Genomic DNA, 24,307 nt, shown 5'->3' with positions numbered 1-24,307 from the left:
TATCACAGTCCATTCATAGGTGGAACATATACAATAAATTAAATGGATATGTCTTCATATATAACTTTTATCCTCTATCTTATGAGTCAGGTCTCTAGCCACAGCACACGCCCACCCACATACCTGACATGCATTATACTCTATATTTTCCTCTTTATCATTGTTTACATACTGTTTTTTTTAAACACACCCTTTTAAAAACATTATCTTTACGATGAAGGTATTACTGATGTTTTTGAATACGCTGGAGAGCCACTGCAGGAGGTGACTGTCACAGATATCAGGTCTATGCTCCATATGTTAACAGTCACTTGTCATGAACAACAATTGCACTTCATAGTGACTTTTTCATTGACCAAAGATAGTGATAAACATGTGGCTAATTTTTTTATTTTTTTTACATAAAATGAATTCACATGACATACTGCCTGTATGCACAATATTGAATCAAGTCTACACTGAGTATACAAAACATTAGGAACACCTGCTCTTTCCATGACATAGACTGACCAGGTGAATCCAGGTGAAAGCTACAGTATGATCCCTTATTGTTAAATCCCCCTCAATCAGTGTAGATGAAGGGGAGGAGACAGGTTAAAGAAGGATGTTTAAGCCTTGAGACATGGATTGTGTATGTGTTCCATTCAGAGGATGAATGGACAAGACAAAAGTTTTAAGTACCTTTGAACAGGGTATGATAGTAGGTTCCAGGTGCACTGGTTTGTGTCAAGAACTGAAACGCTGCTGGGTTTTTAACACTCAACAGTGTTTTCCGTATTTATCAATAATGGTCCACTACCCAAAGGATATCCAGCCAACTTGACACAACTGTGGGAAGCATTGGAGTCAACATGGGCCAGCGTCCATGTGGAACGCTTTCAACACCTTGTAGAGTCCATGCCCAGTCAAATTGAAGCTGTTCTGAAGGTGGGGGTTGTATATGAGAACAATCAACTTCTATCTTCCATTCTGTGAGCAGACAATGTGGAATGATTCATATAAACCTTCATAACTTGCTGATGTGATTATGTGAATGCTCATTATTCCAAATAATAAACTAGGGTCTCTTTCACTGGAATAATTGCAAACTTGTCACCAGGGCACAGGCAGACATTCTAGTAGTGAGCCAAATATATATTTTATATGTCTTTCAGTGGATTATTTCTCAGGAAAAAGAAACATTTTCAGAAAGCATTGGATTGAGATGTGTCCCTCTAGAGCAGGCACAGAAAAGGATTGAGATGTGTCCCTCTAGAGCAGGCACAGAAAAGGATTGAGATGTGTCCCTCTAGAGCAGGCACAGAAAAGGATTGAGATGTGTCCCTCTAGAGCAGGCACAGAAAAGATCTCCTGTTCTAGAGATGGACACTGTTGCTGTATTAACCATGAAGGCACTGTGTGTTGTTGTAGGAAGAATCAGATGTGATCTGGGGAGATTTCGCTAAGCAAGATCAAGATCAAGTTAGCCAACTAACTTCAAAAATATTCTGAAACTTAATTTGTCCTAGTTGAATTTGAAATTGACTCAATACTCTGTGTAACAATGTTTATTAAACCTGTGTTTTATCAGAGTTTATCAGAGTTAGCTTGCTGATTATGCCTTGTGAAATACCCCATGGCCCTATCCAGAGCCACAGCTATACATATTTCTAAATAGTTCTGAATGTATGTCTATGGGTCTGGCCCTAGCTAGCCCCTTTGATCCGATCTGACTTGGTCTGGGATTAGTACATTACTCAAAATGATAGAAATCCCAGTTGGAAGAGTCCTGGAATCAGGAGGGAATAAGCAGGAAATTCAGAATCCTCCATCCAGGATTTCTGGAAATGTTGGAATTTTGGGAATTTTGCAACCTTATCTGCGCTTTTAAGGACTGACCAGAGATCAGATTAGTGTTGATGTCTCATCTCTCTCTGGCTCTGTTGCTGCTGGTTACGGCTGCCCTGACGTTGCTGGTTGTAGTTCTTCTGTTGGTCTTGGTTGTTTTAATTATTGTATTGTTGGTTTTGATAGTTGTATTGTTGGTTTAGATTGTTGTGATTGTACTGATTCTGGTTATGATTGTGATTATCGGTACGTTGCCTAGAAACGAAAGACTTCTGGTAGGTAGCGGCTGAAAAAATAAAAGGAGAGATTGTTAATGTCGTTGCATCAAGGCCCTGATTAGTTGGTGGCTGTAGTCAGTTCTGGTTGTCATTGAGACAGCGGAAATGGAAGGTACTCACGGCTCATACAGGTGATCTTGGGGCTGTCCCATTGGCCATTGTCACGGCAGCGGATGGTAGGGACATGTCTCTGTATGAAGCCGTTTTTACAGTGGTAACGAACCAGTGTGTTGATCTCATAACGAGGCTTCATAGAACCAAACACACAGGCATCCTTCACTAATGGGGGCTGGCTGCAAGAGACTGGAGGGAGGAGAGAGGACAAGGGTAAGGTGTGTGTGTGTGTGTGTGTGTGTGTGTGTGTGTGTGTGTGTGTGTGTGTGTGTGTGTGTGTGTGTGTGTGTGTGTGTGTGTGTGTGTGTGTGTGTGTGTGTGTGTGAGAGAGTGCATGTCTGGGTAGCCATTTGATTAGCTGTTCAGGAGTCTTATGGCTTGGGGGTAGAAGCTGTTAAGAAGCCTCTTGGACCTAGACTTGGCGCTCCGGTACTGCATGCCGTGCGGTAGCAGAGAGAACAGTCTATGACTAGGGTGCCTGGAGTCTTTAACAATTTTTAGGGCCTTCCTCTGACACCGCCTGGTATAGCGGTCCTGGATGGCAGGAAGCTTGGCCCCGGTGATGTACTGGGCCGTACGCACTACCCTCTGTAGTGCCTTGCGGTCGGAGGCCGAGCAGTTGCCATACCAGGCAGTGACGCAACCAGTCAGGATGCTCTCGATGGAGCAGCTGTAAAACCTTTTGAGGATCTGAAGACCCATGCCAATTCTCTTCAATGTTTTTCAACGAGGAAAATTGAAATTTGGTTTACTTTCTGAATTGACTGGAATTGAACTGGAATTGACCCATTTGTGTTACCTGTGCCCTTCTTGCAGGTGAAGGTGAGGTGGTAGTTGCAGGGTACATCGTTCCACTGTCCTCCCTCGTGCCAGATCATCACCACACAGTCCTCTCCAGATTGGAAGAAACTGTCTGGCTGGTTGGGACGCCAGTGCTCATATTGCTGCAAACAAACAATCACACACTCTCAGCATCACCAAAGTTTAGACCTTTTTACTACAGTCATATTCACTAGCAGCTTAACAGCTCCACAGTTACCCTGATAGCTCACACAGCCCTTACTGTATAAGATCATCATTCACAGTAATGTAGTCACTGTATAACACAGAGTAGGAATCTCATTCATCACTAGCCACTATAGGAACCAGATGACAGTACCTTTTAACAAGCCTATCAGTTTATACACAAGTTTCCTTTGTTAACCCTGCTTTTCTGTAAGCTGTCAGAAGCTTTACTAACGAACAGCCTCTAGAGGAAAGAACCCAGTGGGGACTCCTGTGACAGAATAGTGCTGCGGTGGCATTAGCATGTGGCTGTAATACACAAAGAGGTCATACGGGGGCGCTATTGCTCCATCTCAGTGAGCCAGACCTAACCAGATGTTTAGCTAACCCCCGACCACCAGCACCACCCTCTGGCATGGGGACAGGGGGAATTCTCCCAATTTTCCCCGCCTCCCCCTTCTCTTCTTTAGGATCTTTTTGTTGCAGTGTCCCTGGTTCAAATGGCTACAACTATGCATTAATGCATGTTAACTAAAACACACACATGTACACTTAGAACTGAACAAGGTTGTGTCTTGCAGTACTGAGCGATAACGCCGTTAAAAAACAACATTGTTTCAACAGTATCATCTGTGTCTCTCTCTTGTGGCTGTGTGTGCGCAGCAACACACACACACACAAACACACACACTGTCCTTACTCCATATCTCAGCTCACACTTCATACAGAGAAAACAGACATTCTCTGCTTAGTATGTGTGTGTATGTGTTAAAATCATCTGTAACACCCATATCACATCATATCATACACTACATGGCCAAAAGTATGTGGACGCCTGCTCATCGATTGTCTCATTCCAAAATCATGGACATTAATATGGAGTTGGTCCCCCCTTTGCTGCTATAACAGCCTCCACTCTTCTGGGAAGGCTTTCCACTAGATGTTGGAATATTGCTGCGGGTACTTCCTTCCATTCAGCCACAAGAGAATTAATGAGGTCGGGCACTGATGTTGGGCGATTAGGCAGTCGGCGTTCCAATTCATCCCAAAGGTGTTCGATAGTGTTGAGGTCAGAGCTCTGTGCAGGCCAGTCAAGTTCTTCCACTAACTGTTGCTACAAAGTTGGAAGCACCTAGCATGAACAATGAGGGGCCTAGCCCGAACCACGAAAAACAGCTCCAGACCATTATTCCTCCTCCACCAAACTTTACAGTTGGCACTCTGCATTCGGGCAGGTAACTTTCTCCTGGCATCCGCCAAACCCAGATTCGTCCGTCGGACTGCCAGATGGTGAAGCGTGATTCCACTGCTCCAGAGTCCAATGGCGGTGGCGACCTTTACATAACTCCAGCCAACGCTTGGCATTGCGCATGGTGATCTTAGGCTTGTGTGTGGCTGCTCGGCCATGGAAACCCATTTCATGAAGCTCCCAACGAACAGTTATTGTGCTGACGTCGCTTCCAAAGGCAGTTTGGAACTCGGTAGTGAGTGTTGCAACCAAGGACAGACGATTTTTACACGCTACGCATTTCAACACTGGGCGGTCCCGCACTGTGAGCTTGTGTGGCCAACCACTTTGCGACGTTTCCACTTCACATTAACAGCACTTACATTTGACCGGGGCAGCTCTAGCAGGGCAGAAATTTGACGAACTGACTTGTTGGAAAGGTGGCATCCTATGACGGTGCCACGCTGAAAGTTACTGAGCTCTTCAGTATGGCCATTCTACAGCCAATGTTTGTCTATGGAGATTGCATGGCTGTGTGCTGGATGTTATTCACTTGTCAGCAACGGGTGTGGCTGATATAGCCAAATCCACTCATCTGAAGGGCTGTCCACATACTTTTGACCATGTAGTGAATCTTATCAGGGGATTTTCTCCTGTTACCATGATGCTGCCGTCTGTCCAGCGGAAGTCTCTCTCAAACATCTTGTCGTTCAGACCGATCCACTGGTAGTCATGGCCCAGACCTGGGGGTAAGAAACAACAGTTAGGACTGCATCTGTCTAACTCTACAACAACAAATCACAAATACATTTTAAGATGTATGAATCACCAGCTTCCTGTTCCCAAAGGCTGCTTTCTAAGCCCCAAAACACTGCCGATCTCTCCCTCTTTCCCCCTTTCTGGTTGAATCAACGTTGTTTACACATAACTTCAACCAAAGATTCTATGTGATGACGTTGAATCAATGTGGAAAGCTGATTGGATATTTTTGTCACCCAACTTTTAAATCCAATGACATGGTGAAATGTGTTGATTTTACGCTGAATTCACGTTAGCTGACAACTCAACCAAATGTTTATCAAAACTAGACGTTGAGCAGACGTTTGTGCCCAGTGGGTAGTTTGCGGTGTGTGTATGAATGATACAGACCAAATCAGAAGGGGTACTTACTGTACAGTAGGTAAGCAGCCCTAGGGTATGACGTGAGTCCCCCCTACTGTGAACTGTCCCCAATAAACTAGTCAGGAAAACTGTTGTCATGTGTTGTTACCACAGCCTGAGCTGCATGTTGTACAAACATCAGTCTTTTACAGTTTGTTGTGCAGACTCATCAAAACAGTTTCATTATGGAGTCCTCTGAGTGCTACATATGACACACAATATCTCTACGCTCCATACTCTCTACCCTCTGACCTCTCACCCTAACCTGTTACCTGTGACTAATGACAACCTAAGGGAGGCGGGACTTACGGTTGACATACAGCTGCTCCTCCTGTGACAGGACACTGGCTAGGTGGGCTCCTTGGACACGACACTCTCTCTCGGCAGCGTCCCATGTCCGACGGTGGGTGATGTACTTATAACAATGGCTCTCGAACTTCTGCCAGCCATACTCACACACCTCCGTGTCTGGGGGAGAGAGAGGAATCGACGATTAACAGAGGAATCAATGGCTAACAATATCCACAGAGATGAAGCAAATTGCACAAAATTAGGGGAGAAGAGAGAGAAACAGAGAGCGAAAGAGATAGAAACCGAGTGAGAGAGTTAGAGAGAGAAACTAAAACGAATGGTGGACTGTGAAAGAGAAAGAGCTCCAGCTGGTTTAGAAAGGTCTCTGACTGAATGAGCTCACAGACTCACAGTTGGAGCCCATTATCCACTTTGGAAACCCTCACAAGTTCCCCTGTTCTCTAGGCCAAACACACACACACACACGCACACACACAAGCTTGCACGCTCTCATGCATTCACCCACATTGATCCACCTGTGCAAGTCGAGAATAGAAGAGCATGCTACTGCATTAAGGGACTGTAGCTCCATACTGAACCCTCTTTGTAGTTTTGGGACTGTGCAAGATTTGTGTATGTTAGTGGGTCCACAATGCTATGTCAGATAACCATGATCCAGCATGCTGCTGGCTTGGATGAGCTGTTGTCATAGAATTCGAATTCTGAATAGTTGTTTAGACTAGTTCCATTCTTCTAGAAGTTTATTCTGAGTGTTCTACTGTAGAATGGGTCTGTTTTGCTTGTTTCCCGTGGGTCTTGTTGCTAAGTTCGTTGCTAGGGAATGACCAGTTTTATTCATATCGTACAGGCTGAACAGGCAGGTGTTTGTTACGTCATCATTTATAATGTCTAGAGAAACATGCAAACATTATAAAGGGTTATAGCAAGACTGGTTGACTGAGCATGTCTGTGGTGTGTATCAGGTGGGGGGTTATGGGCCGGCAGGTGGCCTAGCGGTTAGAGCACTGGGCCAGTAACTGAAAGGTTGACCATTTGAATCCCTGAGCCAACAAGGTGAAAAATCTGTCTTTCTGCCCGTGAGCAAGGCAGGTAACGCCCTCTCAGATTCAGAGGGGATGGGTTAAAGGAGGAAGTTTCAGTTGGACCTTGAGTGCAATTGACAATGAAATTACTTTTAATCAAGGCCTCAGGGTGCGTCTATCATCAGCGAGCTTCAGATCACCTTTATTAACTTATCATACCCCCGTCACTGGCTACACACACACATACAGGCTCACACACACACACACACACACACACACACACACACACACACACACACACACACACACACACGCGCTTACATACACACGCTCACACACACACACGCTTACATACACACATACTCACACACACAAACACAAACATACCCAAACTTGTCAACGAGCAGCTCTGTATTGGATAAAGAGTTGATTTGGTCCATGCCACTGGTTAGTACAGCCTGCATTGATCCAGTTCCCTACAGCTGCAACATCTTTCTAATAAAATAATGGACTGATTCTGTCCTTGCTCTCTCTCCTCTGGCCCACTAGCATCAGAACACAGCTGTGGCTCTCCAGGTGTGGCTGTCAGTGTGTTTGTTTAGCATGACATGTGTGTATGTACTGTTACAGATACAGTACGAGGTGAATGCACATGTTATTTGGTGTATGCATGTGAGCATGCATGTATGTACAGTATAGTTGCTGAGTAAAAGCAGCAGTACTGGGGATGAAGCTGGAACTAATCTAGTGTGCAGCCAACGCCCAGCGTTACGGGATATCCAGGGAGCACAGACATGACTCACTGTGTGTGTGTGTGTGTGTGTGTGTGTGTGTGTGTGTGTGTGTGTGTGTGTGTGTGTGTGTGTGTGTGTGTGATGCACCCTATACACAGCCGTAGTCAACCTTGGACAATGGTGTTCTCAGCCTGATCCAGAGAATGGAGTCTGTTTACTGACTAAATACGACCAAGAGCTGGCAGTTCCACTAGAATCATTTACCACTTTTGGACAGAACTGTGAGTTGTCTTGAAAGGCTGCCTCTTTTTTGTAAAAGCTTTGATGAGGGTTTTAAAGCAGCTGCACTGGTGTGTGTGTTACCTTGTTCACAGAGCTGTCCTGCGTAGCTGGGCAGACACACACAGCTGAAGGAGTTGACTCCGTCCATACAGGTGGCTCCATTAGCACACGGGTTGGACTGGCACTCATCAACATCTACACAAATGACATAGAATATAATATAACTGTGTGTGTGTGTGTGTGTGTGTGTGTGTGTGTGTGTGTGTGTGTGTGTGTGTGTGTACCTGTCTCGCAGTGCTGTCCGGTGTATCCAGGTACACATACACAGATGCTGGCGTTGCCTCTCTGGGAGCAAGATGCTTTGTTCAGACACACATTCACCGTGCACTGCTGCAAAGCTGAGACAGACACACACATATCATCATAATTATCATCCTCATCATCACAGTAGTTATCATTAGCATCATTGCAAAGTTAACATCGTCATCGCTATCATTGTCATCATCATCAGCATCATTGTCATTAAGAACATTATTATCATCATCATCAATAACATTATTATTATCATCAAGAACATTATTTTCACCATCAATAACATTATTATTATCATCAATAACATTATCATCATCAATAACATTATTATCATCATCAATAACATTATTTACATCATTAATAACATTATTATCATCATCAATAACATTATCATCATCAATAACATTATTATCATCATTAATAACATTATTATCATCATCAATAACATTATTATTATCATCAATAACATTATTATCATCATTAATAACATTATTATCATCATGAATAACATTATTATCATCATCAATAACATTATTATCATCATTAATAACATTATTATCATCATTAATAACATTATTATCATCAACGTTCAACAACAACCAATGGCCATGATGACGTCATACACCCATCGTTAAACATTGAATAGGCTCTGAGATTTACACCTACGTCTGACATCGACGGTCTGGGCCTCGATGTAGTAGTCAGTTCCTGTTTCAGGATGATAGGTGGACTGGGGTTCCTCAGGAACAGGGGGACTGGCCTCCAGCAGAGGAGAACCATTCACACGGTCATAATCCACAAACTCCTCTCCGTCAGGCAGGAGGGTCTGGGTGGTCAGGGCCCAGTCAGGGATGGGGCGGGAGGGCCGGGCAGGAGGTGGAGTGGAGGGGTGGGTGGGAAATGAAGTGGAGGGGTGGGCAGGAGGTGGGGTGGAGGAGTGGGTGGGAGGTGGAGTGGAGGAATGGGTGGGAGGTGGAGTGGAGGGATGTGCAGAAGGTGGAGTGGAGGAGTGGGTGGGAGGTGGAGTGGAGGGATGTGCAGAAGGTGGAGTGGAGGAGTGGGTGGGAGGTGGAGTGGAGGGATGTGCAGAAGGTGGAGTGGAGGAGTGGGTGGGAGGTGGAGTGGAGGGATGTGCAGAAGGTGGAGTGGAGGAGTGGGTGGGAGGTAGAGTGGAGGGATGTGCAGAAGGTGGAGTGGAGGAGTGGGTGGGAGGTGGAGTGGAGGGATGTGCAGAAGGTGGAGTGGAGGAGTGGGTGGGAGGTGGAGTGGAGGGATGTGCAGAAGGTGGAGTGGAGGAGTGGGTGGGAGGTGGAGTGGAGGAGTGGGCAGGGTGTGTGTGTGTTTGGTTCAGGTGCTGTGTGGTCTTCTGATCTGTGGTAGAGAGGCTGGTTTGCTCCTGGTGGTGGGTGGTGGGGAATCTAGGGTGAGAAGGTTGTTTGGTTTGCTCTGTAGTGTGTGTGGAGTGATCTCCATCGTGTGTTGGATGCTGGGTGGTTTGTGTAGTGGGGTATTTGGTATGATCCTTAGTGTATGTGGAGTGATCCCTATGGTGTGAGGCATGCTGGGTGGTTTGGTCCTTCCCATGTGTAGGTGGGTATCTGGTCTGATCCTCAGTATGAGTCCAGAGGTCTTTATCCTGCGTGGTAGGCTGCAGGGGGTAGTCTGTGTGCTGTGTAGAAGAGTCTATGTGATGTGCAGTGCGGTCTCCTACAGTCCCTCCTGCCTGGGCTGGTCTGGCTCCTGGTCTGGCTCCCGGTTCGGGTGTAACTGTCACCTGTCCCTCCACCCCAGGCCCCACCAGGGGAGCCTCAATGGCTCCAGGGCTGCCAGGGCTGGTGATTCTGGGGTCTTCAGGTGGGTACACCTCCTGGGCCGAGCCTTCCTCTTCTGTCGACGTAGACCCCTCAAAGTCTCCTACCTCGGTCTGAGAGGGAGTTTGTGTGTCTTTGGTGTAAGTGTAGTGTGTGTGAGATGGGGTGTGTGTGACGCTCTCCGCCCCTCCAATCTCTGTCTCGTCCGTGACCACACCTGGTTGGCTATCTAAGGCTGGGGTGGGCCGGGTGTCATCTGTTGAGCCCTCCTGGGTATGGCCACCCGACCCATCCATGTCCTCATAGGGGGAGATGCCATCTGGGGAAGTATCGGGGGAACCAGGGGATGAGGCTGAGACTGGGGAAGAGACTGGGGAAGAGCCTGGGGAAGAGACTGGGGAAGAGACTGGGGAAGAGACTGAGGAAGAGACTGAGGAAGAGACTGGGGAAGAGACTGGGGAAGAGACTGGGGAAGAGACTGAGGAAGAGACTGGGGAAGAGACTGGGGAAGAGCCTGGGGAAGAGACTGGGGAAGAGACTGGGGAAGAGACTGGGGAAGAGACTGAGGAAGAGACTGGGGAAGAGACTGGGGAAGAGACTGGGGAAGAGACTGGGGAAGAGACTGAGGAAGAGACTGGGGAAGAGACTGGGGAAGAGACTGAGGAAGAGACTGAGGAAGAGACTGGGGAAGAGACTGGGGAAGAGACTGGGGAAGAGACTGAGGAAGAGACTGGGAAGAGACTGAGGAAGAGACTGAGGAAGAGCCTGGGGAAGAGACTGGGGAAGAGACTGAGGAAGAGACTGGGGAAGAGACTGAGGAAGAGACTGAGGAAGAGACTGGGGAAGAGACTGGGGAAGAGACTGGGGAAGAGACTGAGGAAGAGACTGAGGAAGAGACTGAGGAAGAGACTGGGGAAGAGACTGGGGAAGAGACTGAGGAAGAGACTGGGGAAGAGACTGAGGGAGAGACTGAGGAAGAGACTGAGGAAGAGACTGGGGAAGAGACTGGGGAAGAGACTGGGGAAGAGACTGGGGAAGAGACTGGGGAAGAGACTGAGGAAGAGACTGGGGAAGAGACTGAGGAAGAGACTGGGGAAGAGACTGAGGAAGAGACTGGGGAAGAGACTGGGGAAGAGACTGAGGAAGAGACTGGGGAAGAGACTGGGGAAGAGACTGAGGAAGAGCCTGGGGAAGAGACTGGGGAAGAGACTGGGGAAGAGACTGGGGAAGAGACTGAGGAAGAGACTGGGGAAGAGACTGGGGAAGAGACTGGGGAAGAGACTGGGGAAGAGCCTGGGGAAGAGACTGGGGAAGAGACTGGGGAAGAGACTGGGGAAGAGACTGAGGCTGAGACTGGGGAAGAGACTGGGGAAGAGACTGGGGAAGAGACTGGGGAAGAGACTGAGGAAGAGACTGGGGAAGAGACTGGGGAAGAGACTGGGGAAGAGACTGGGGAAGAGACTGGGGAAGAGACTGGGGAAGAGACTGAGGAAGAGACTGAGGAAGAGACTGGGGAAGAGACTGGGAAGAGACTGGGGAAGAGACTGAGGAAGAGACTGAGGAAGAGACTGGGGAAGAGACTGGGGAAGAGACTGGGGAAGAGACTGGGGAAGAGACTGAGGCTGAGACTGGGGAAGAGACTGGGAGAGACTGTGAAGAGACTGGGAGAGCCTGGGAAGGAGACTGGGGAAGAGACTGGGGAAGAACTGAGGAGACTGGGGAAGAGACTGGGGAAGAGACTGAGGGAAGAGACTGGGGAAGAGACTGAGGCTGAGACTGGGGAAGAGACTGAGGGAGAGACTGAGGAATGAGACCTGGGGAAGAGACTGAGGGAAGAGACTGAGTAGAGACTGGGGAAGAGACTGGGGAAGAGACTGAGGGAGAGACTGAGGAAGAGACTGGGGAAGAGACTGGGGAAGAGACTGAGGGAAGAGACTGGGGAAGAGACTGGGGAAGAGACTGGGGAAGAGACTGGGGAAGAGACTGGGGAAGAGACTGGGGAAGAGACTGGGGAAGAGACTGGGGAAGAGACTGAGGAAGAGACTGGGGAAGAGACTGGGGAAGAGACTGAGGAAGAGACTGGGGAAGAGACTGGGAAGAGACTGAGGAAGAGACTGGGGAAGAGACTGGGGAAGAGACTGAGGAAGAGCCTGGGAAGAGACTGGGAAGAGACTGGGGAAGAGACTGGGGAAGAGACTGGGGAAGAGACTGGGGAAGAGACTGGGGAAGAGACTGAGGAAGAGACTGGGGAAGAGACTGGGGAAGAGACTGAGGAAGAGACTGGGGAAGAGACTGGGGAAGAGCCTGGGGAAGAGACTGGGGAAGAGACTGGGGAAGAGACTGGGAAGAGCCTGGGGAAGAGACTGGGGAAGAGACTGGGGAAGAGACTGGGGAAGAAGGGTTGTTTCTTTGGAGCTCTCTGTCTTTCCTCCTGTCTGTGTCCTCTCTCTGTTTGTATATCTGTCTGTGACTGAAGTTGTGTGTCTGTCTGTGACTCTGTATGTGTCTGTTTCTCTGTCTCTGTCTGTGTCTCTGTAGGTGTCTCTGTCTGTGTCTCTGTCTGTGTCTCTGTCTGTAGTAGTGTCTCTGTCTGTAGTTGTGTCTCTGTCTGTAGTTGTGTCTCTGTCTGTCGTTGTGTCTCTGTCTGTCGTTGTGTCTCTGTCTGTGTCTCTGTCTGTAGTAGTGTCTCTGTCTGTAGTTGTGTCTCTGTCTGTGTCTCTGTCTGTGCCTCTGTCTGTGTCTCTGTCTGTAGTTGTGTCTCTGTCTGTGTCTCTGTCTGTGTCTCTGTCTGTGTCTCTGTCTGTAGTAGTGGACTCTCTGGTCTCTCCAGTATGAATGACTCCATAGTCAAAGGGAGTGAGGCTCTTCTCCTCCTCATCATGATCCATCTCTTCTCCCAGTTCACTGTGGACTGGTGTGGCCGTCTCAAACTGGTCTCCTCTCGCCTCCTGCTCCTTCCCTGGCAGCTCTGGCTCCAGAGTCACCTAAATGAATGAATTCATTTTCATGTTCCTGTTGTGTCACTTTATGCAACCCATCCTGATTATGCTTTTCTACTTCCATTGTCCTTGAAAGAGAGGCTGAATATATCTCACAAATCTAGTCAACCACAGTAAATCTGACCTGGTGTTTCCCGTTGATGAAGCTTAGCGTTGGGGGGAGAGTGATGGGATGGATACTGTCAGAGTCCTCGCTGCCCTGGATGGCCTCAGTCTGGATGAATGGGAAGGCTGGGATGAGCGGGGACTGGAAATCTCCATTACCCCCTAGAGGCTGGCCAAGGATCTGCAGGATGTGGTCCACTGGAAACACAGAAGCAAGACAGGGAGAAGTCAGAGAGTGTGTGTGTGTGGGTTGGTTCTATCCTAGTGGGAACCCACAAGAATAGTAAAACAAGAAAAATTCTCCCTTGTGACATTTTCCACGATGTTGATGTGCTTTCTTGCATGGTGGGGGGGGGGGTCTGATTCCAGAAGTTGCTCATTTGACTGCTACATAAAATACCAGCCCCTCGTAGCACGCTTGGACAGCCTCTGATATACTGTGATACTTATATTTGGCAGTCTCAGCCACATTCATAGGCTTGCAGTACGTGGCCTCCAGACCAAAGCAAAGCAGTTGGCTAGGTACTGCTCTGTTTCAGCTGTTAGGGGCAGCCTAGCTGTTTGGAGAAGAAGGAGGTTTCTTTAGCTGTCAGTGTCCATGTATACAGGGACCTTTGAGAGGTTTGGATACCTGTTGAAATCTACATTGTGGATCCAAATAAGGGTGTGTGTGTGTGTGTGTGTGTGTGTGTGTGTGTGCACGCATCAGGACCTGCAGATCCTGCAGATTAAGGTCTACCAGAAACACCATGGGGAATCCCTCATGCACATTGCTGATAAATGATAATTGTTTCAGCACTGCAATACCATCCACAAAGAGTGAATAGTGTCTGCTGTGTGTTGGCTACGACTGGGTCGATCCGAGCCAGACGTATTACTGGAACAAGGCAGGTTTGTGTGTCTTCATTAGATCTTTATGGTACACATGGAACATATATCGTGGGAACGGGTGCAAGGGGGAAGCACATATGGACAGGCAGCACTAAACCTGAGGTTAGTTATATCTCTGGGGACAAATAAAAAAACGTGACGAGATGGTATAAATAAATCTCTTCATCTCTGTGTGTGTGTGTGTGTGTCTGTGTCTGTGTGTGTGTGTGTGTGTGTGTGTGTGTGTGTGTGTGTGTGTGTGTGTGTGTGTGTGTGTGTGTGTGTGTGTGTGTGTGTGTGTGTGTGTGTGTGTGTGTGTGTGTGTGTGTGTGTGTGTGTGTGTGTGTGTGTATATCCGGCCTAGCGGTTAAGAGCGTTGGGCCAGTAAACTAAAGGTCACTGGTTCAAATCCCTGAGCCGACTGGGTGAAAAATCTGTCGACATGCCCTTGAGCTCCTGTAAGTCCCTCTGGATAAGAGCGTCTAATAAATTACTTAAATGTGTGTGTGTGTGCGTCAGACTTACCCATCTTAATAAAACCCACTCCCAACCTAAAGAGGTGTCCAATTGTGACCCTGAATCAAAAAGATCTACTATATGTGAAACAGGAAGTGTGAACCATAATACTATATATTTCAATTTCTCAATTTCCTCTAAGGTAGAAACAGTAGGACTATAACCCACTTAAGAACTGAGCTCTTATTGAGTTACTGGGTGAAATGTTACCTAACTTACTGGATCCAATATACAATATGCCCTTTAATAATAAACAATAGCCATTCATAAATGTTCTACCTTGGATGGGGGTAGGGGAGCAGGGTCGACTCACGCACATCAAAGGGGAAAGGGAGAGAGGCACGGGGACGGGGGAGTTAGGGGGGATGAAGGTTGGAGAAGGAGGGAGTAATTAGTTGACAATGATACATCGCTGATTGATCTAAAAGAGGCTCTGCCATTTGTTTAAGTTTCTTTAAGTTTCAAGTTTTATTGGTCGTAATGTACATGATACACATGGTATACACCATCCAACGAAATACTTACTTGTAGTGTGTGTGTGTGTGTGTGTGTGTGTGTGTGTGTGTGTGTGTGTGTGTGTGTGTGTGTGTGTGTGTGTGTGCATGCATGCCTGTCTTTCTCTCTTTTTCGCTCTCTCTGGAGGACCAAGCTAAGACCAACAGATTCTGTTTGTGCAGAATGTGATGTGTTGCATGTAAACTGGTGTTGCTTGTAAATGGACACGGGTGATAATGATACAACTTCTCTATTAAAACAAGACCTAAAACACCTAGAAAGCATCCAGAGCTCAAACTCGTCAAGCCACACATTTCCCCAAGGCCTGACTGCAAGCACGCACACACACACACACGCAGCTAAATGAGGTCAGCCCTGAATGTAAAAATGCTCCCACAGATCCTGAAGTCCTACAGCAGCCAAGGCTTCCTGACATGACAGATCTCAGAGACCCCTCGTAAATGTTTCTTGGATGGTAATCTGGAGATATGAATATATTATGGAGATGTATCAGGTCAGTTTAGGTCACAGTTGTCCAGCAGTAGCCTGCTTTAAGAGTGGTCACTGTCTCCTTCCTGTCCATGGCGCACACACTCTTTAACAGTGTGTCCTGTATACTCTCTTTCCATGTGATCTCTCTCTCTCTATTCTGTCTGCCTACAGAGCATCAATAGAAGCAGGCCACTGTGGGTACAGCGAGTACAGAGTCCTTCAGCACACAGTCACCCACAGAGACTCAGAATATTAGAGTACACAACATAAGTTATTAAAGTCACTTCTCTAACCTCTCCATCCTCTCTCTACCTTACTGCAGTCTCTAACCTCTCCATCCTTTATCTACCTTACTGCAGTCTCTAACCTCTCCATCCTCTCTACCTTACTGCAGTCTCTAACCTCTCCATCCTCTCTCTACCTTACTGCAGTCTCCAACCTCTCCATCCTCTCTCTACCTTACTGCAGTCTCTAACCTCTCCATCCTCTCTCTACCTTACTGCAGTCTCCAACCTCTCCATCCTCTCTCTACCTTACTGCAGTCTCTAACCTCTCCATCCTCTCTCTGCCTTACTGCAGTCTCTAACCTCTCCATCCTCTCTACCTTACTGCAGTCTCTAACCTCTCCATCCTCTCTCTACCTTACTGCAGTCTCCAACCTCTCCATCCTCTCTCTGCCTTACTGCAGTCTCCAACCTCTCCATCCTCTCTCTGCCTTACTGCAGTCTCCAACCTCTCCATCCTCTCTCTACCTTACTGCAGTCTCCAACCTCTCCATCCTCTCTCTGCCTTACTGCAGTCTCTAACCTCTCCATCCTTTCTCTACCTTACTGCAGTCTCTAACCTCTCCATCCTCTCTACCTTACTGCAGTCTCCAACCTCTCCATCCTCTCTCTACCTTACTGCAGTCTCCAACCTCTCCATCCTCTCTCTGCCTTACTGCAGTCTCTAACCTCTCCATCCTCTCTCTGCCTTACTGCAGTCTCCAACCTCTCCATCCTCTCTCTGCCTTACTGCAGTCTCTAACCTCTCCATCCTCTCTCTACCTTACTGCAGTCTCCAACCTCTCCATCCTCTCTCTACCTTACTGCAGTCTCTAACCTCTCCATCCTCTCTCTACCTTACTGCAGGCTCTAACCTCTCCATCCTCTCTCTGCCTTACTGCAGTCTCCAACCTCTCCGTCCTCTCTCTACCTTCCTGCAGTCTCTAACCTCTCCGTCCTCTCTCTACCTTACTGCAGTCTCCAACCTCTCCATCCTCTCTCTGCCTTACTGCAGTCTCCAACCTCTCCATCCTCTCTCTGCCTTACTGCAGTCTCCAACCTCTCCATCCTCTCTCTACCTTACTGCAGTCTCCAACCTCTCCATCCTCTCTCTACCTTACTGCAGTCTCCAACCTCTCCATCCTCTCTCTACCTTACTGCAGTCTCCAAACTCTCCATCCTCTCTCTGCCTTACTGCAGTCTCTAACCTCTCCATCCTCTCTCTACCTTACTGCAGTCTCCAACCTCTCCATCCTCTCTCAACCTTACTGCAATCTCCAACCTCTCCATCCTCTCTCTACCTTACTGCAGTCTCCAACCTCTCCATCCTCTCTACCTTACTGCAGTCTCTAACCTCTCCATCCTCTCTCTACCTTACTGCAGTCTCTAACCTCTCCATCCTCTCTCTACCTTACTGCAGTCTCCAACCTCTCCATCCTCTCTCTACCTTACTGCAGTCTCCAACCTCTCCATCCTCTCTCTACCTTACTGCAGTCTCCAACCTCTCCATCCTCTCTACCTTACTGCAGTCTCCAACCTCTCCATCCTCTCTCTACCTTACTGCAGTCTCCAACCTCTCCATCCTCTCTCTACCTTACTGCAGTCTCTAACCTCTCCATCCTCTCTCTACCTTACTGCAGTCTCTAACCTCTCCATCCTCTCTCTACCTTACTGCAGTCTCCAACCTCTCCATCCTCTCTCTACCTTACTGCAATCTCCAACCTCTCCATCCTCTCTCTACCTTACTGCAGTTTCCAACCTCTCCAACCTCTCTCTGCCTTACTGCAGTCTCTAACCTCTCCATCCTCTCTCTACCTTACTGCAGTCTCCAACCTCTCCATCCTCTCTCTACCTTACTGCAGTCTCTAACCTCTCCATCCTCTCTCTACCTTACTGCAGTCTCCAACCTCTCCATCCTCTCTACCTTACTGCAGTCTCTAACCTCTCCATCCTTTCTCTACCTTACTGCAGTCTCTAACCTCTCCATCCTTTCTCTACCTTACTGCAGTCTCTAACCTCTCCATCCTCTCTCTACCTTACTGCAGTCTCCAACCTCTCCATCCTCTCTTTACCTTACTGCAGTCTCCAACCTCTCCATCCTCTCTCTACCTTACTGCAGTCTCTAACCTCTCCATCCTCTCTCTACCTTACTGCAGTCTCTAACCTCTCCATCCTCTCTCTACCTTACTGCAGTCTCTAACCTCTCCATCCTCTCTCTACCTTACTGCAGTCTCTAACCTCTCCATCCTCTCTCTACCTTACTGCAGTCTCTAACATCTCCATCCTCTCTCTACCTTACTGCAGTCTCCAACCTCTCCATCCTCTCTCTGCCTTACTGCAGTCTCTAACCTCTCCATCCTCTCTCTACCTTACTGCAGTCTCCAACCTCTCCATCCTCTCTCTACCTTACTGCAGTCTCTAACCTCTCCATCCTTTCTCTACCTTACTGCAGTCTCTAACCTCTCCATCCTCTCTACCTTACTGCAGTCTCCAACCTCTCCATCCTCTCTCTACCTTACTGCAGTCTCCAACCTCTCCATCCTCTCTCTGCCTTACTGCAGTCTCTAACCTCTCCATCCTCTCTCTGCCTTACTGCAGTCTCCAACCTCTCCATCCTCTCTCTGCCTTACTGCAGTCTCTAACCTCTCCATCCTCTCTCTACCTTACTGCAGTCTCCAACCTCTCCATCCTCTCTCTACCTTACTGCAGTCTCTAACCTCTCCATCCTCTCTCTACCTTACTGCAGGCTCTAACCTCTCCATCCTCTCTCTGCCTTACTGCAGTCTCCAACCTCTCCATCCTCTCTCTACCTTCCTGCAGTCTCTAACCTCTCCGTCCTCTCTCTACCTTACTGCAGTCCTCCCACCTCTCCATCCTCTCTCTGCCTTACTGCAGTCTCCAACCTCTCCATCCTCTCTCTGCCTTACTGCAGTCTCCAACCTCTCCATCCTCTCTCTACCTTACTGCAGTCTCCAACCTCTCCATCCTCTCTCTACCTTACTGCAGTCTCCAACCTCTCCATCCTCTCTCTGCCTTACTGCAGTCTCCAACCTCTCCATCCTCTCTCTGCCTTACTGCAGTCTCCAACCTCTCCATCCTCTCTCTACCTTACTGCAGTCCTCCAACCTCTCCATCCTCTCTCTACCTTACTGCAGTCTCCAACCTCTCCATCCTCTCTCTACCTTACTGCAGTCTCCAACCTCTCCATCCTCTCTCTACCTTACTGCAGTCTCTAACCTCTCCATCCTCTCTCTACCTTACTGCAGTCTCCAACCTCTACATCCTCTCTCAACCTTACTGCAATCTCCAACCTCTCCATCCTCTCTCTACCTTACTGCAGTCTCCAACCTCTCCATCCTCTCTCTACCTTACTGCAGTCTCTAACCTCTCCATCCTCTCTCTACCTTACTGCAGTCTCTAACCTCTCCATCCTCTCTCTACCTTACTGCAGTCTCCAACCTCTCCATCCTCTCTCTACCTTACTGCAGTCTCCAACCTCTCCATCCTCTCTACCTTATTGCAGTCTCCAACCTCTCCATCCTCTCTCTACCTTACTGCAGTCTCCAACCTCTCCATCCTCTCTCTACCTTACTGCAGTCTCTAACCTCTCCATCCTCTCTACCTTACTGCAGTCTCTAACCTCTCCATCCTCTCTCTACCTTACTGCAGTCTCCAACCTCTCCATCCTCTCTCTACCTTACTGCAATCTCCAACCTCTCCATCCTCTCTCTACCTTACTGCAGTTTCCAACCTCTCCAACCTCTCTCTGCCTTACTGCAGTCTCTAACCTCTCCATCCTCTCTCTACCTTACTGCAGTCTCCAACCTCTCCATCCTCTCTCTGCCTTACTGCAGTCTCTAACCTCTCCATCCTCTCTCTACCTTACTGCAGTCTCTAACCTCTCCATCCTCTCTCTACCTTACTGCAGTCTCCAACCTCTCCATCCTCTCTCTAACTTACTGCAGTCTCCAACCTCTCCATCCTCTCTCTACCTTACTGCAGTTTCTAACCTCTCCATCCTCTCTCTGCCTTACTGCAGTCTCCAACCTCTCCATCCTCTCTCTACCTTACTGCAGTCTCCAACCTCTCCATCCTCTCTCTGCCTTACTGCAGTCTCTAACCTCTCCATTCTCTCTCTGCCTTACTGCAGTCTCCAACCTCTCCATCCTCTCTCAACCTTACTGCAGTCTCCAACCTCTCCATCCTCTCTCTACCTTACTGCAGTCTCCAACCTCTCCATCCTCTCTCTACCTTACTGCAGTCTCCAACCTCTCCATCCTCTCTCTACCTTACTGCAGTCTCCAACCTCTCCATCCTCTCTCTGCCTTACTGCAGTCTCTAACCTCTCCATCCTCTCTCTACCTTACTGCAGTCTCCAACCTCTCCATCCTCTCTCAACCTTACTGCAATCTCCAACCTCTCCATCCTCTCTCTACCTTACTGCAGTCTCCAACCTCTCCATCCTCTCTCTACCTTACTGCAGTCTCTAACCTCTCCATCCTCTCTCTACCTTACTGCAGTCTCTAACCTCTCCATCCTCTCTCTACCTTACTGCAGTCTCCAACCTCTCCATCCTCTCTCTACCTTACTGCAGTCTCCAACCTCTCCATCCTCTCTCTACCTTACTGCAGTCTCCAACCTCTCCATCCTCTCTCTACCTTACTGCAGTCTCCAACCTCTCCATCCTCTCTCTACCTTACTGCAGTCTCTAACCTCTCCATCCTCTCTCTACCTTACTGCAGTCTCTAACCTCTCCATCCTCTCTCTACCTTACTGCAGTCTCCAACCTCTCCATCCTCTCTCTACCTTACTGCAAGTCTCCAACCTCTCCATCCTCTCTCTAGCCTTACTGCAGTTCCCAACCTCTCCATCCTCTCTCTACCTTACTGCAGTCTCCAACCTCTCCATCCTCTCTCTACCTTACTGCAGTCTCTAACCTCTCCATCCTCTCTCTACCTTACTGCAGTCTCCAACCTCTCCATCCTCTCTACCTTACTGCAGTCTCTAACCTCTCCATCCTTTCTCTACCTTACTGCAGTCTCTAACCTCTCCATCCTTTCTCTACCTTACTGCAGTCTCTAACCTCTCCATCCTCTCTCTACCTTACTGCAGTCTCCAACCTCTCCATCCTCTCTTTACCTTACTGCAGTCTCCAACCTCTCCATCCTCTCTCTACCTTACTGCAGTCTCTAACCTCTCCATCCTCTCTCTACCTTACTGCAGTCTCTAACCTCTCCATCCTCTCTCTACCTTACTGCAGTCTCTAACCTCTCCATCCTCTCTCTACCTTACTGCAGTCTCTAACCTCTCCATCCTCTCTCTACCTTACTGCAGTCTCTAACCTCTCCATCCTCTCTCTACCTTACTGCAGTCTCCAACCTCTCCATCCTCTCTCTGCCTTACTGCAGTCTCTAACCTCTCCATCCTCTCTCTACCTTACTGCAGTCTCCAACCTCTCCATCCTCTCTCTACCTTACTGCAGTCTCTAACCTCTCCATCCTTTCTCTACCTTACTGCAGTCTCTAACCTCTCCATCCTCTCTACCTTACTGCAGTCTCCAACCTCTCCATCCTCTCTCTACCTTACTGCAGTCTCCAACCTCTCCATCTTCTCTCTGCCTTACTGCAGTCTCTAACCTCTCCATCCTCTCTCTGCCTTACTGCAGTCTCCAACCTCTCCATCCTCTCTCTGCCTTACTGCAGTCTCTAACCTCTCCATCCTCTCTCTACCTTACTGCAGTCTCCAACCTCTCCATCCTCTCTCAACCTTACTGCAGTCTCTAACCTCTCCATCCTCTCTCTACCTTACTGCAGGCTCTAACCTCTCCATCCTCTCTCTGCCTTACTGCAGTCTCCAACCTCTCCATCCTCTCTCTACCTTCCTGCAGTCTCTAACCTCTCCGTCCTCTCTCTACCTTACTGCAGTCTCCAACCTCTCCATCCTCTCTCTGCCTTACTGCAGTCTCCAACCTCTCCATCCTCTCTCTGCCTTACTGCAGTCTCCAACCTCTCCATCCTCTCTCTACCTTACTGCAGTCTCCAACCTCTCCATCCTCTCTCTACCTTACTGCAGTCTCCAACCTCTCCATCCTCTCTCTGCCTTACTGCAGTCTCCAACCTCTCCATCCTCTCTCTGCCTTACTGCAGTCTCCAACCTCTCCATCCTCTCTCTACCTTACTGCAGTCTCCAACCTCTCCATCCTCTCTCTACCTTACTGCAGTCTCCAACCTCTCCATCCTCTCTCTACCTTACTGCAGTCTCCAACCTCTCCATCCTCTCTCTACCTTACTGCAGTCTCTAACCTCTCCATCCTCTCTCTACCTTACTGCAGTCTCCAACCTCTACATCCTCTCTCAACCTTACTGCAATCTCCAACCTCTCCATCCTCTCTCTACCTTACTGCAGTCTCCAACCTCTCCATCCTCTCTCTACCTTACTGCAGTCTCTAACCTCTCCATCCTCTCTCTACCTTACTGCAGTCTCTAACCTCTCCATCCTCTCTCTACCTTACTGCAGTCTCCAACCTCTCCATCCTCTCTCTACCTTACTGCAGTCTCCAACCTCTCCATCCTCTCTACCTTATTGCAGTCTCCAACCTCTCCATCCTCTCTCTACCTTACTGCAGTCTCCAACCTCTCCATCCTCTCTCTACCTTACTGCAGTCTCTAACCTCTCCATCCTCTCTACCTTACTGCAGTCTCTAACCTCTCCATCCTCTCTCTACCTTACTGCAGTCTCCAACCTCTCCATCCTCTCTCTACCTTACTGCAATCTCCAACCTCTCCATCCTCTCTCTACCTTACTGCAGTTTCCAACCTCTCCAACCTCTCTCTGCCTTACTGCAGTCTCTAACCTCTCCATCCTCTCTCTACCTTACTGCAGTCTCCAACCTCTCCATCCTCTCTCTGCCTTACTGCAGTCTCTAACCTCTCCATCCTCTCTCTACCTTACTGCAGTCTCTAACCTCTCCATCCTCTCTCTACCTTACTGCAGTCTCCAACCTCTCCATCCTCTCTCTACCTTACTGCAGTCTCCAACCTCTCCATCCTCTCTCTACCTTACTGCAGTTTCTAACCTCTCCATCCTCTCTCTGCCTTACTGCAGTCTCCAACCTCTCCATCCTCTCTCTACCTTACTGCAGTCTCCAACCTCTCCATCCTCTCTCTGCCTTACTGCAGTCTCTAACCTCTCCATTCTCTCTCTGCCTTACTGCAGTCTCCAACCTCTCCATCCTCTCTCAACCTTACTGCAGTCTCCAACCTCTCCATCCTCTCTACCTTACTGCAGTCTCCAACCTCTCCATCCTCTCTCTGCCTTACTGCAGTCTCTAACCTCTCCATCCTCTCTCTGCCTTACTGCAGTCTCTAACCTCTCCATCCTCTCTCTACCTTACTGCAGTCTCCAACCTCTTCATCCTCTCTCTACCTTACTGCAGTCTCCAACCTCTCCATCCTCTCTCTGCCTTACTGCAGTCTCTAACCTCTCCATCCTCTCTCTGACTTACTGCAGTCTCTAACCTCTCCATCCTCTCTCTACCTTACTGCAGTCTCCAACCTCTCCATCCTCTCTACCTTACTGCAGTCTCCAACCTCTCCATCCTCTCTCTGCCTTACTGCAGTCTCCAACCTCTCCATCCTCTCTCTGCCTTACTGCAGTCTCCAACCTCTCCATCCTCTCTCTGCCTTACTGCAGTCTCTAACCTCTCCATCCTCTCTCTGCCTTACTGCAGTCTCCAACCTCTCCATCCTCTCTCCGCCTTACTGCAGTCTCCAACCTCTCCATCGTCTCTCTGCCTTACTGCAGTCTCCAACCTCTCCATCCTCTCTCTGCCTTACTGCAGTCTCCAACCTCTCCATCCTCTCTCTACCTTACTGCAGTCTCCAACCTCTCCATCCTCTCTCTACCTTACTGCAGTCTCCAACCTCTCCATCCTCTCTACCTTACTGCAGTTTCCAACCTCTCCATCCTCTCTCTGCCTTACTGCAGTCTCTAACCTCTCCATCCTCTCTCTACCTTACTGCAGTCTCCAACCTCTCCATCCTCTCTCTACCTTACTGCAGTCTCCAACCTCTCCATCCTCTCTCTGCCTTACTGCAGTCTCCAACCTCTCCATCCTCTCTCTACCTTACTGCAGTCTCTAACCTCTCCATCCTCTCTCTACCTTACTGCAGTCTCCAACCTCTCCATCCTCTCTCTGCCTTACTGCAGTCTCCAACCTCTCCATCCTCTCTCTACCTTACTGCAGTCTCCAACCTCTCCATCCTCTCTCTACCTTACTGCAGTCTCCAACCTCTCCATCCTCTCTCTGCCTTACTGCAGTCTCTAACCTCTCCATCCTCTCTCTACCTTACTGCAGTCTCCAACCTCTCCATCCTCTCTCTACCTTACTGCAGTCTCTAACCTCTCCATCCTTTCTCTACCTTACTGCAGTCTCTAACCTCTCCATCCTCTCTACCTTACTGCAGTCTCCAACCTCTCCAT

At 48.5% G+C, this 24,307-nt stretch overlaps 2 protein-coding genes across 2 annotated transcripts in view; both read right to left on the bottom strand.

The window, feature by feature from the left end:
• Nucleotides 1–1,531: 1,531 nt before the first annotated feature.
• Nucleotides 1,532–9,155, bottom strand: LOC115159767 (versican core protein-like). The gene is made up of 8 exons (XM_029709806.1): nt 8,942–9,155; nt 8,248–8,361; nt 8,045–8,158; nt 5,923–6,081; nt 5,113–5,195; nt 3,019–3,163; nt 2,226–2,408; nt 1,532–2,113 (listed from the first exon to the last, which is right to left on the bottom strand). Exons 3-8 carry the CDS (start codon nt 8,109–8,111, stop codon nt 1,986–1,988), a joined length of 765 nt encoding a protein of 254 aa, XP_029565666.1. The 5' UTR covers nt 8,112–8,158; nt 8,248–8,361; nt 8,942–9,155; the 3' UTR covers nt 1,532–1,985.
• Nucleotides 9,156–9,622: 467 nt separating this feature from the next.
• LOC115160293 (versican core protein-like) overlaps nt 9,623–24,307 on the bottom strand; it is a 41,141-nt gene continuing 26,456 nt past the window's right edge. The window contains exons 8-11 of the mRNA XM_029710656.1: nt 13,210–13,388; nt 12,992–13,070; nt 9,838–10,444; nt 9,623–9,671 (exon numbers count right to left, since the gene is read on the bottom strand). Of these exons, the coding sequence (XP_029566516.1) occupies nt 9,623–9,671; nt 9,838–10,444; nt 12,992–13,070; nt 13,210–13,388 (914 nt within the window). The remainder of the gene's footprint in view (nt 9,672–9,837; nt 10,445–12,991; nt 13,071–13,209; nt 13,389–24,307) is intronic.

This window comes from Salmo trutta, chromosome 23 (genome assembly GCF_901001165.1).
Source record: "Salmo trutta chromosome 23, fSalTru1.1, whole genome shotgun sequence".
Taxonomy (NCBI): Eukaryota; Metazoa; Chordata; class Actinopteri; order Salmoniformes; family Salmonidae; genus Salmo; species Salmo trutta.
The sequence above is the reverse complement of the archived record's forward strand: the minus strand, read 5'-3'. Positions and strand labels throughout refer to the sequence as shown.

What these genes read in the sequence shown, in the direction of transcription:
- LOC115159767 (XM_029709806.1), bottom strand. Translation starts at nt 8,111, where the DNA reads ATGGACGGAGTCAACTCCTTCAGCTGTGTGTGTCTGCCCAGCTACGCA. An exon ending in CACCTGCAAGAAGGGCACAG is followed by an intron (nt 2,409 to 3,018) that starts GTAACACAAATG and finishes TCCTCCCTCCAG; the next exon opens with TCTCTTGCAGCCAGCCCCCA. An exon ending in CAAGATCACCTGTATGAGCC is followed by an intron (nt 2,114 to 2,225) that starts GTGAGTACCTTC and finishes TTATTTTTTCAG; the next exon opens with CCGCTACCTACCAGAAGTCT.